A 12,005-nucleotide genomic window follows, 5' to 3' on the forward strand; every position below is an offset into this window, starting at 1 on the left:
ATAAAATGTGGGTTGATGAGAGATGCAAATCATTGCATTCTGCTTTTTATTTACATTTTACACATCTTCCCAACTTTTGAAAATGGAAATTGGAAATGGGGTTGTATTTGGTGCCCAAACACGAGAAATTAACTAAACAAGCAAGACTGTAATTGTTTCTAAGTGAATCAATGTGTCAAAATATTTGGTGCAATGTAAAATATTTAATATATTTAGAATAAAAAACCAAAACCAGATTTTACAGACCGTTTGAGGTCAGTGTGCTCGTTTCTCTCCTTCTTTCTTCAGTGGAGTGGGCTAAGGTCATTTGGAAAGAAACCCGGCCACTCTGCTCTGTCTTGTTGAGCATTCACTGACCATTAGTGGAGTCAACAGCTGTGCTAAGAGACTGAAGCGATTTATCCGAGGAAATCTTCTCTCCCAAAACTATTTCCACCAACATGACCTCTAATTCCAATCTATCCACCATGCGACGGACGGTAGAGCAGCTGAAGCTTGAAGCCAGTGTGGAAAGAATCAAGGTAAATAAGAAAAACAAAGAAGATGGTAGAAATAGCTAATGTGGTTACAGAATATGCCTGAGAGTTTAGAGATAACTAATTTACTCACTTGATTTTTCAATTTTGTTACATTTATGATACACAAAAAAGCAACATTGGATTGATTCAAGAAATTGCAGCGTAATGTTTTCAATATATTTATAAGCTTACTCATATCCGCATGGTTGTTCCATAATGTCTCCGAAAATGTCTTTTGATAGCCATTTTAAAACACATTAAGCTAAAGTACATTATTATACATTTAGAAGATAATTGAAAAATTATGCTGTGTGCTCTCACAGGAAATGTTAACACAATAAAATGTGACAGTGTCAGATTTAAACTCAGACTACTGTAGAATTATGTAAAAAGAACAATTACAAGGAGCCTAATCCATGTCACACATTGTGTTTTTAAAATTGTGTTTCTTGTTCTATTCACGTCTTTATGTTACGTTGCATTATTAGTTTTAGTATTATTAGTTTTTAGAATATTAGTTAAAAGCTTGTTTTTAATTAAATTTTTTTGCTATTTAATTTATTATCAAGACCCCACTTTATTAATTAATAAGGAATTTGGCACTTTCCAATAACATTGAGCCTATGTTTATAATAGTGTTTATTCATTTATAAAGGGTCTTATGTATATTAGCAAAAGTCAGTCAGTAATAGGTAATTATACATATTAAAGTCCCCCTGCAGTCATACATTATGATCTTTACAATTACCCTGCTCTTAATTATTTTGTCTCATATTGTTTAATCCCAAAAGTAACTTCACATCAACATGTTTAAATATGATTCATTTGAACATTCACATCAGGTTTAGCATCCTAAATACTTTTGATATCACAAATCATGCTCTTACCCGCACTTCTCAAGTTTAAAGGTGAGCTCAGAGAAACTGTCTACACAGCGTCACATTCAGCACATAGTGCACATCAGTCTGACGAAGAAATTAAGAAAACTATCTAGCAAAATATAAGCAAAGCAAATTTTACAGTGAAGCTCATCAGAATGACGTATCACATAAAAATGTCTTTCTGTGTTTGTCTTGTCAGGTGTCCCAGGCAGCTGCAGAGCTCCAGCAGTACTGTCTGCAGAATGCCGGCAAAGACGCCCTGCTGGTCGGAGTCCCCACAGGCAGCAACCCCTTCAGAGAACCCCGCTCTTGTACTGTGGTGTGAAGGTTAGAGTCCGCAAAGTTAACAGCCTTTAAAGCAATTCCTGTTATCATAGCAGAATTTCAAATGAGGAATTAAAAGATTTGCACATCTTTGCAGAGGAAGAAAGAGCGGACACAACTGGCATTTCTCTTATGGAAGACAACTATTCTGCAAGTTTTGTATTTGTATTGTAATTTTTCAATGTAGATTTTGCTAATAAACTTTTTACCTTAACAAAACATATTAAAAAGCATTAGATACATACATTGTCTAATATACATTATCTTTGTTTACAAAAAGAAGTATGTTCTCTGGTTTACACAGTGGCCAGTGACAGACTCATATAGTGCTTAGATATGGATTATACAAAGCGGATGTTTATAGATTCTAAATTACCCCTTGGAACTTCATGGCGTCTGAGCTTCCTGACGTTCAGTCCAAGTTAGGAGCTGCAGCCAGAGAAAGGAAACTGGGTCTTCCTGTTCAGAACTGCAAAGATACTTAACAGGGTGTTGCATTTTAGTCAGCCTTTGAACTTCTTAAAGCTTTTTGGGATTATTTACAAGCTCAAGGCTATTCTTAGAAATAGAAGATTAATCTCTGCAGTGTAAAAATTGGATTATAATATATGAATCATGTTGTCCCTCTTATTAGTCATTTAAGTAAGTGTGTTTATTTCATTTATTTGTATGCTTTTCAGAGTGGACCTTGTGTTTTAAATAAATGAAGATGTATATTGTGCAGGAAACCATCTGCCTAAGAGAAGTCTAGCCAGTCACGAGACAGCCCCTGCATTTCCTTTTCCTCCCAGTACACTTTTCACGGACAAGTCTCAATTGTTTTCTCATTGTGCTCATGCCTCCTTTCCTTAAAACCTTCACTCAAATGTGCACCACACTGATGTTCCCTCTTTCGGACACTTTATGCTTGTAAGAATGAGTAAAAAAAATTTTATGTCACTTAAAATGTCATAGGTGCTTGAAAACAAATGATCTGTTTGTAGAAAACATGAAACTCTTACTTAGACAAAAACCAAAAACAATATAAAACTGATTCACAACTAAACATAAATTCTGTATGTTTTTCTGCCCAAATTACTTTCAAAATAAATTAAGTTTAACTGAAGACAGAACAATCTCTCCAGTTCCAGTTCTATATGTAATGCACCTTGAACGTTATTATAGCAAAACAATGAAATCGTATTTTGATGTTTATGTATAAAAATACTAATATGGACAGTGTTTAATCTTTGTACTTGATAATATGTATTTTTAAACTGTGCTCATTACCAGCATAAAGTGTACATTTTTATACAGCTTACGTTGTAATCTGATAAAAATAAAACATATGCTAAACACATAAAACAAACAGATGTGCATAGTATATTTCTATAGAAGTTTAACATAAGAAGTGTTGCATTTTAATAAGAAAATAACTAAGGTCTGGAAATGCAGATGCACACAGAAAATATATTAAATGGCAAAAGACCTGGTAGTGAAAGTCTTGTTGATGACCAAAAATAATAACAATAATAAGAATTTGCTAAACAGTAAGTTGCTCTATGTACAAAGAAAAACTTTATGTCATAAAAAGTCTTTATGACTGTATTGGATGTCATTTAGAATTTTCAGTATTTTGGTGTTATTGTTTCCATGCTTGTGGTGAACGCTCAGGAGAGAATTTAATGACTTAATGACTAAAAATGAAAACCCAACGCATGTCACCTCATCTGTTGAACGTGTTGGCGGTTCTTTTACCGCTTGGGCATGTATGGAATTGACACACTGGCATTATTTCAAAATGCCATTAGGTGAATCCAGAGATATGAAAGACTATGATGTACTGAGATTTAGCCAAATGCATCAAACCTCTCTGGATGACATTGAATCATTCAGCAGCACCAAGACTAAGCACGGAGTCAAAGCACCCAAACAGCTTTTCAGAGTTAAAAGGTGAAAAGTCTGTAACTGGCCGACTCAGTCGCCTGACTCCAGTCTGACTGAGCTGTACTGCACTTACTGAAGACCTGAAAAGGCTGTAGGCCAGAGATAAAACCGATTCTTTGACGCAGAGATTTCAGTTCTCTGTCTTTAGACTTACCATTGTGCAAACCATTATCTTGAGCTGCAGATTGTCCTGCAGCATGAGGTGGATGTTTTCATCATTACCAGCATCTTCCAACAGGCAATCCTGCCTGACGTAACACTCTTTAAAGCAAAACACATTTTGGTATTTATTTAATATAGACTTTCTCAAAGTTTTAATTAAACAATTTTTGCAAAACTTGATGTTTTCCTTGATATAGCATGCACACATGTTTCTTTTTTAATATTCTTTGTGAGGTTTTCTTATCCTTTGTACTTGTGCAGTTTTCATCCGAGCAAGGCTGCTTCAATTATAAACATACTGTAACTAAAACTTTTTAGGTATTTTCATCCTACAGCCCAAAGACATGTAGATTATGTGAACTGTAACTCTAAATTTAAACATAGGTGATATGTGATGAACTGGCAACTGTCTCAAGCCTCAGTGCAATTTTCAAGCATAGGACTAAATGGATAAATAATTGGACAGATTACCTATAAACATAAGTTTATGTGTATTGTTGATAATCTGGGCCACACATGAGTATGGTACAAATTAAAGGTGAAGATACATTAGAGTCCAAAAAATAGTAACATTTATAGTGCCAGAGGGAATGTTTGAAGTAGTGAATAAGGGAAAGTGTCAAAGGATGCCACCTGCTGATCATTTTTAGAAAGTAGCGCATGTATTGGAAAATACTGTATATCCTGATACCTCAGTAAAAATGAATAATACCACAGTATGGAAGCTAAAAGGAAAAGTCGCACATTAAAAGTGCTCAAACCAAAAGAGAAACATCCCATATACCATTACGTTTACCTCACCAATAAGAAGTCTGGCTGCAGCAGTTTACACCAATGTGTGATTTTGTCAGTTCTCTGACATTTCAGCTGTGGATCCTTTACCTCTGACAGACAAAGCAGTATTGTCTGTCAGTATTCTAAAGTGCACTGCTGTATGCTGCTCTTAGTTCAATGGGTGTTTCGCCTCTCACATCATTCTTAAGAAGAGGAAAGTCAGGCTCTGCACACAGGTGCAGTTGTTGTCGGACGGGGAAAAGCTGAACCATTTTCTCCTTTAAAGGTGTGGGCGGGGAGCAGGGTTAGGTTTCAGTGCCATCCCCTTTCTATTTTCACACACCTACACACAGAGACACACACACACACCCACACTTAAACACAGAGACTCAAATACACACTATAGTGCAGTCCGGCCACAGTCTAGGCTGCCACATTGGGCTGTGTGTGAGCTTTGGACATAGCCTCAAGCTTTCCGAGCTGACGATGAGCTTAGCTGCAATCAATGAAGCACCACAACGCGCCACGCCACTGGGGAACCTTCACAGCTCGTCCACACCTATTTGGAAAGGTCATTGACCCAGTTTGACTTTTTACTCACCGGTGACCCTGAACTTTCATGTTGGATGAGCATTTTTATCAAATGAGGGCATGGCCAAGGTGCGCAGACTCTACGTAGGAATACTAACAGGTAAGACCTGCTGTTGTTTTGTCCTGTTACTTGAACCATTGTTGACCTTCCCTTGTGAAGAGAATGCTGGTTAATAACACAATGGAACGTAATTATTATTACATTAGACTTTTATAACTTCAACTAGATGCTTTTGAGAAATAGAGATAATTCATATTTTTAATTTATTTTATCAGTGACAGGTTTCTTTTCAAAGTATTATAAACATGGTGTTAAAATTTTAAGTCTACATTGTTTTGATTATTGCTTCCATGTGCAAAGTAATTAAATCAAAGCAGGTTTGAAGCAGCACTTTCCCTGCTGAGCTATATTTGTACAGCAGACTTCACTTTAAGTTAATGATTGAATGAATCGAATTGAAGAATCCTAACACCAGGGATACATCCTCTGGGAAGATAATCTTGTCAAAAAGGACATTTGGGAACTTATGGAAATCTTGTTTTGTTCAGATTTAATCAGAATGTGAATTCATATGTTTTGTGTTTATAAATTTTAAATGTGCGTGTGCTATTGACTGAGTGAGACTGAGACAGAAGTGGATGTGAAAAGGGAAATCACCACTCTCTTCTACCCTACAAGGCTGAATGTCATCGTGACTCACTAGCTATTCACCCATAACTTGGAATGTGATCATGTTTTTCTTCCTGTTATCTCATATGCAGATGCACTAAGGGAGAAATGCTATCAGAGTTGCTTAAAATGTTTTCACAATGGGCATGCGCATATTTATTTGTTGTGACTCCTTTGTGTGTGTGTGTGTGTGTGTGTGTGTGTGTGTGTGTGCTCTCTATGTTTATGTCTGCAGCTCTGGCCTTATGCAAATACTGCCTGGCAGAATGGAATACCACAAGCACGTCTGCCAATCCAACTGTTTCCCATTGTCATCACCATGGCAACCGAGACAACTGCACAGGTAGCCAGCCCATTGAAACTAACAGGTGGTTAGGGGCGGTTCCTTAACTGCGACAAAAATGGTTGGGTACTTTGATGTTTTATGTTAAAGATTTAATGCCAGAATTGGGCAAAGAACAGACGTGGACATAGATGCTGTTACTCTATCTATTCCTCATCCTTAGATCTTAGTAACAACTACATAGCTTCAAACTACTGATGAACTAATTCAGGTTGCACCATTAAGGATAATATAAATCATCAGTGTTCATCTTCCCTTGAGCAGTAAGTCACTGTAAAAGCAGTAGCCGGCATAACGTCAGTTTAGATGTGATGTGATCTTTGGAGAGATGTGTGTATCACAGTAAGTAGTGAAGAGCTGGAAAATATGCAAACCTGACATTATTTACTGATTTAGTGGAAGGATATTGATATGTGAGGCATTATTTACCACACAACTCTTAAACCTGTATAACTGTATCATGGATGGATACTTACAAAATTCGAGTGACTCACTTAAGACTCAACTAACTTTGACCTTGAACAGCTAGTAGGACTTTGCATACTGAGAGTTAAAAATACAATAGCACTATTTTGGCTTAATGACCTTTAAATTTTATGGGCATAGCAGTACTTTGCGGTACCAAGCTGGATACATCAGAGGTTTCAGACCAATTCCCATTATTATGACTGGATGTTGATGCGGCCAAAACATAACGGTATCGAAGGAGAAAACATCAAAAATATTCCACACTAGAGGAACTGCCTCATAAAAAAATGTTTTTTTTGGGACATATGTTTCATATGCTTTCTTTCTAAGAGTTACAGTGTGTTCAAATTTGAATATTGTGGGCGAATCTGTTGCTCTGTTTGATGTTGAGCACGTTTATTCTATGGCTGAATGTTTTTTTCTGCTGTATCCACCATCAGTTGACAGTTTGTTTTTACATGTTCTTTTTTCTGTCTGTTATTATATGCAACTTCAGTGTAAGCTGATGCAAACCTAACACTAAACCAAACATAATTATGTTATAGTACAAATAGTCCTGTAGCATGAGAACTAACAAAATTTGTCAAGGAGTCAAGTAAAATCCTAATTTTAAAAACGTTAAAAATATTATCAGTGCAAAAGTTTGATAAATTAATAAAAAATAAAACTTAATTCATTTCTGGTGAAGGAACATTTACACAAGCTAATTGTGCGTTGAATATTATGTACTCGTACTCTTTTTGTCATTTCAAAATAAGAGGATGCAACTTTTGCACCCAACTGTAAGCTGACTGTGTCTGTGTCCTGTTAAGCTACACTATTTGCCATCTGTGGAGCTAATTTACTATAAATATCTGAGAGTGGTATTAAGTCTTTCCGTCTAACGCTCAACAAAGCAAATTTCCCAAAATGTGATCCCATGCCTTTAAATTTGGTAACTGGATATTTTTCTATTCAACACTGAGGTCATGGCAATGGGCAGGATCTCATGTTCCGGGCAAACAACTGAAGCGCTCTCATTGATGTCACCTGAACAGCAGTATCAGTTTCACAAGATAAGATAATTCTGTGGGAATGGGTTGTAAAAGAGGCAGCAGCCTGTGGTAAGGGAGGCACTGTGTGTAACTGGGGGTCAGAAGATCAGCAATATGGTCTCTTAGCAGTTGTGTAAGGGTTTGTTTTATTATCGGTGACATTGGGAGAACAGTGGAGAAATAGAAAGGGAGATTGGGAATTGTACTGTAACTGTATCTCAGGATTTCAATCTTTCATTGAGATAAGAATTGTTTAAATTGAGACGTGTGGCTAATGAGGCTTTGATGACGTCAGGCTTTTTCTGGCACTAAGTCATCAGGCTTCCTCACTGGATCACATTGCAAACAGTTTATTTATAGTTGAGGCCATGTCAGAAGGTACAAGTGTGAGCCAGTGACGCCAGATGAAAAAAAAGATTACACGGCTGATCATTTGAATTCTAGGGAATTTGCGTAGTTGCTTTATTTAAAAACAAAGTTCATACCACTCTCGTTCCTACAGCCTGCACTAAAACTGCCCCAAGAAAAACTGCTTTTAAATAAATGCTTTATACACAATATACTGTGGGTTTATGTCTGAGTACTAAATCTCAAATTTTAATGCATAATAAGCAAGTACGTGTAGTAAATTTAACGAAAGATCAGGATGCTGTTTTGCGCATAAACCCAACCAAACTAACCATAGCTGTATAAGTTCTTAGAGTGGTTTTAGCTAGAAAATCCCCATACGTGCCTGCAGAAGTTGCAGCTTTTTTGGGGGGCTTGGTCTCTTTCTGCACCAGGAGCAGAGACTGGATCATCAGACTAGCTGCCTCTAATCCTCAAAAAGAAAGTAAATGTCCAAATATTTCTTCAAATCAAAACTCATACTGTAGGTCTTTATCGATGCTATGAAATTTAACAGACGATAATGGACTGTTATACCAAATTATCTTTCAGCACAATTTTGAAACACTGTATCCTCCCCCTCACATACAGAGCTGTGGAACAGCCACTTCTCAGAATGTCCTGGGGAGCTACAGAACTACTGTATCCACGGAGACTGTCGTTACATCGAGGAACAGAAGGCGCCGTCCTGTTGGTGAGAGATGTCTGCTGCAAATTCACTGAGATAATAGCCCTAGAGAAGTATTCAACATAATGCCTGGTCTCAAATTCAGCGCAGAGTAACTGAACGAGAAGCAAATTGTTTCTCTGTAGATGCAGCGCATTTATTTGGGGAAGCAAAAGGACAGCTGGCTGCAAGGAAAACACGTAGAAAATTACGTTAAAATAAACTCCATGAAAATGCTCTATTGTCTGTGTTTCAGGTGTCACAGTGGTTTCTTTGGCTCGAGGTGTGAATATGTGAATCTGGACTGGAGAATAGGGGAGAAACGGCAAATTATCATTGCCTGCATCATCGCAGGGCTTGTTATCCTCATTCTTGTCATTGTATTCATCTGCATCTGTTCACAGTAAGTGTGTGTGCATGTGTGTGCGTGTGTGGGGGAGGGTGGGTGTGCGTGTGTGTACATGTCACAACATTGTTGGGGCAATGTTATGTTCGGCCCCCCACACGTTCAAATATTCATCTAAATGATTTGCTTTGCTCCATATTGTAACATAAGCTTTCTGAACAGCATGAGCTCACTGAGATTTACCTGATGTTTCATCCCTAAATGCAGTTAGACTTTGTAGTTAACGTTAATTATTCTTTTCATCCAGTGTTTAGTCTTTTTTTGTTATTCGACTGGACGAGTTTCATTAGTGCTCAAATTTCATCTAATGGGTGACCAATGTCTTTGGTTAAAGCAGTAGTATTGCATTGGGAGCTTTTTGAGATGCTGATATTGTTACCTATCACAGGCTGTTCGCTCTGTTTCCATTCTTGATTCCCAGCATCTGTTTATTTATTTGTTTATTTATTCATTCATTATTGGTTTATTTGTCAGGGACACAGGACAGTCATAGACTGACCAAGGTTTAGCTACAGTACTACATTTCATCTGCTCTCCCCATGCAGAAACATTTTATGAAAAGCAACACAAAAAGCATAACATCACTTTTAAAAGCATAACTGAACCCTGCATCATGTCAGTAAAACATGATTCAATTCATAATAAAACTACACATCAGATATAAAAGCTTAATTGACCTTAATTGTACATAAAAGCTGATGTTAAAGTTACATTATGAAAAGAATAAACGATAATAGTAGAAGGCACATCCTTTCAACGTATTCGGTGATCATATTCTTGACTTTGACTATGTCTTCAAGGATCGTGTTTGGTTTGTAGTCTCTGAGCACAGTGTCACAAATGCAGCAAGTCAGTGAGGCGAGAGACTGTGTGTTGTCCAAAGGTTAAAAACAAAAACCACTAACTAGACTAAGCTGAAGTTTCACAGGGTTATGTTGGGGTCTTCCTGGAATTTCCTGGCCAGGGACAGAGATGTTTATTTTGGTGATTCCCAGGGGGATTGTTGTTTACCAAGCTGTTTCCAGAAAAGACTGGAAGACTGTCCAAAAGACTGGTTTTACTCTTTCTGTTATAATATGATATCTTTCATATTTTAATTAAGTTCAATTACTTTGCAGAGATATTTTTGTACTTGACTTGTATTTTTTTGTGTTATCAGGCCAAATTGAATCAACATCAATCATCTATGATGGGGTGTAAATAAATAAGGTGAAAACTTCCATGGGGGGTGAATATATTTGTAATACGTTACTTTGTCTGTCAGGCGCAGGTACAGACCGTGTTGGCGGAGGGGAAGACGGAGGGAAGAACCGATAACTGAGAAGCTCAGCATGATGGCCACCAGTGCAGTACACACAACCTTAGCACCAGATTCAACAGAGCCACCAAACACTCATGCTGTATGAGGACTGGGCCTGGGTACATGCGGGTACACAAATGTGGGAATTGTTTAACCATGACGGATAACGTCCTTCATGTGACAGCTCCTTTCTTTTGTCCCGCGGTGATCATGGTGTGCTAAAGAAGGGGCCTCGGCGTTGGACTGGGGCCTGCTCAAGGGGGAGACTTTTCTGGTTTAAGCGTGTGTCTACTGTGTGGCTGGGTTAGATCAACCATGAGCACACGAGTTTGTACCCTCCTTTTAAAGGGCAGCCCTGTCTGAAGGACAACACAATGCCTTCCTAGATATATGATAAACACAAGTTGGAGATGAGTGCTCAGCTGATCCTGGCAAGGATGCTTATTTTCCAAGGCTGTGGAGCAACAGGCACTCGTTGGGTCATCAAGCGCTGCTCTCTCCAAAGTGATAATTAAATTGGTGCTATGTTGGAAAAAAGCAGTGACACCAACTGGCAGTGGGCGAGAAGAGTCGATCAGGTTATTGGAGACTGTGAAGAAGCTACACTCCATGTTCTCTGTACATCTGTTGCCACATAAATAAATCTCAGTATAGAAATGTAAGGAAATATGGGTACCAGTGGCTACCATATGTGATAGTTTTGGCTTTTCCACTTTGTTTACCACTAGTCTTGCTTAAGCGTCATTTCACAGATGCTCAATATCAAAATTTCACCCTCTTCAGCACACAATCAACCGTTATGATCCACTTATTCCACTTTGCACAGCAATGTCTCCATGTGCAAAAGATTGTTATGCATCAACATGCAAGCAGAGTCTCCTATATTACCTAAGGTTGCAGTACTGGACTCCTGGGCTGGAGGAGGACAAGGACAACTTGTGCTGGAGGCTCTTTTGATCTGTATATTTGGAGCCGAGCAGCCTCCGTGCTACAGAGGACGAACAGCCGAGCCTGTGTGTGGAGGTGAAAGTGCTTCATTGTATGAGATGGTTCGCAAACCACGAGCGTTCCACTGGGTCTTCATGTCTATCTGTACGCATTAACTCTGCACCTAAATCTAGAACTAGGAAAGTTAGGAGAACGTCAGTGAAATCTGCTCCTGCTGTTTATATCAATAAATGTGTCTACTGTACAAGTGTATATGTGCTGTCCTTTTATAGTTGTGTTTCGGGAAAATGTCACATCTAAAAGCGGTTGCACTAAGACCCATATCACACAGTGTTTCATTAGGTTAGGTTTCCCAATGTTATGTGCTCTGCATCTCCAGAGAACTCCATGACCTTAACTCTTTTTCTACGCGATAATTTACAGTATTGCTACACAACTAAAGGGGCAAGATGTCCAGACTCAGTAATGATTGTGATCTCTTTCAGGAGGCTGTATTTTGGTTACAGTTTCATTGTGCTTTTGTGTTGCTATGGTGCTGGAGCCAAGAGTGCGAGCCAACAAATTCCAGTGTGAGAGTGTGAACATAATAAAATGTCGTCCTCTCTG

The 12,005-nt window shown here is 38.1% G+C and overlaps 2 protein-coding genes across 3 annotated transcripts; both read left to right on the forward strand.

Annotated features, from left to right (window-relative positions):
• Window positions 1-316: 316 nt before the first annotated feature.
• On the forward strand, window positions 317-2,498 carry gng10 (guanine nucleotide binding protein (G protein), gamma 10). 2 transcript variants are annotated; one of them, XM_067484706.1, is made up of 3 exons: window positions 317-521; window positions 1,599-1,726; window positions 1,803-2,498. In XM_067484706.1, exons 1-2 carry the CDS (start codon window positions 441-443, stop codon window positions 1,722-1,724), a joined length of 207 nt encoding a protein of 68 aa, XP_067340807.1. In that variant the 5' UTR covers window positions 317-440; the 3' UTR covers window positions 1,725-1,726; window positions 1,803-2,498. The 2 variants fall into 2 exon arrangements, with proteins under 2 accessions (XP_067340807.1, XP_067340806.1); XM_067484705.1 differs by having other exon boundaries at window positions 323-521; window positions 1,821-2,498.
• Window positions 2,499-4,943: 2,445 nt separating this feature from the next.
• Window positions 4,944-11,646, forward strand: btc (betacellulin, epidermal growth factor family member). Its single transcript, XM_067484704.1, has 5 exons — window positions 4,944-5,276; window positions 6,082-6,189; window positions 8,670-8,772; window positions 9,002-9,148; window positions 10,416-11,646. The coding sequence occupies exons 1-5, from the start codon at window positions 5,237-5,239 to the stop codon at window positions 10,555-10,557; spliced, it is 540 nt and encodes a 179-aa protein (XP_067340805.1). The 5' UTR covers window positions 4,944-5,236; the 3' UTR covers window positions 10,558-11,646.
• Window positions 11,647-12,005: the final 359 nt, after the last annotated feature.

Source organism: Channa argus, chromosome 18 (assembly GCF_033026475.1).
Source record: "Channa argus isolate prfri chromosome 18, Channa argus male v1.0, whole genome shotgun sequence".
NCBI classification, from domain to species: Eukaryota; Metazoa; Chordata; class Actinopteri; order Anabantiformes; family Channidae; genus Channa; species Channa argus.

Bases quoted from the DNA above. Each gene is read 5' to 3' on its own strand.
- gng10 (XM_067484706.1), top strand. From the start codon at position 441: ATGACCTCTAATTCCAATCTATCCACCATGCGACGGACGGTAGAGCAG. The intron at 522-1,598 runs GTAAATAAGAAA...TTGTCTTGTCAG, and splicing joins CCAGTGTGGAAAGAATCAAG to GTGTCCCAGGCAGCTGCAGA.
- btc (XM_067484704.1), top strand. From the start codon at position 5,237: ATGGCCAAGGTGCGCAGACTCTACGTAGGAATACTAACAG. The intron at 6,190-8,669 runs GTAGCCAGCCCA...CCTCACATACAG, and splicing joins CAACCGAGACAACTGCACAG to AGCTGTGGAACAGCCACTTC. The intron at 8,773-9,001 runs GTGAGAGATGTC...TCTGTGTTTCAG, and splicing joins CAGAAGGCGCCGTCCTGTTG to GTGTCACAGTGGTTTCTTTG.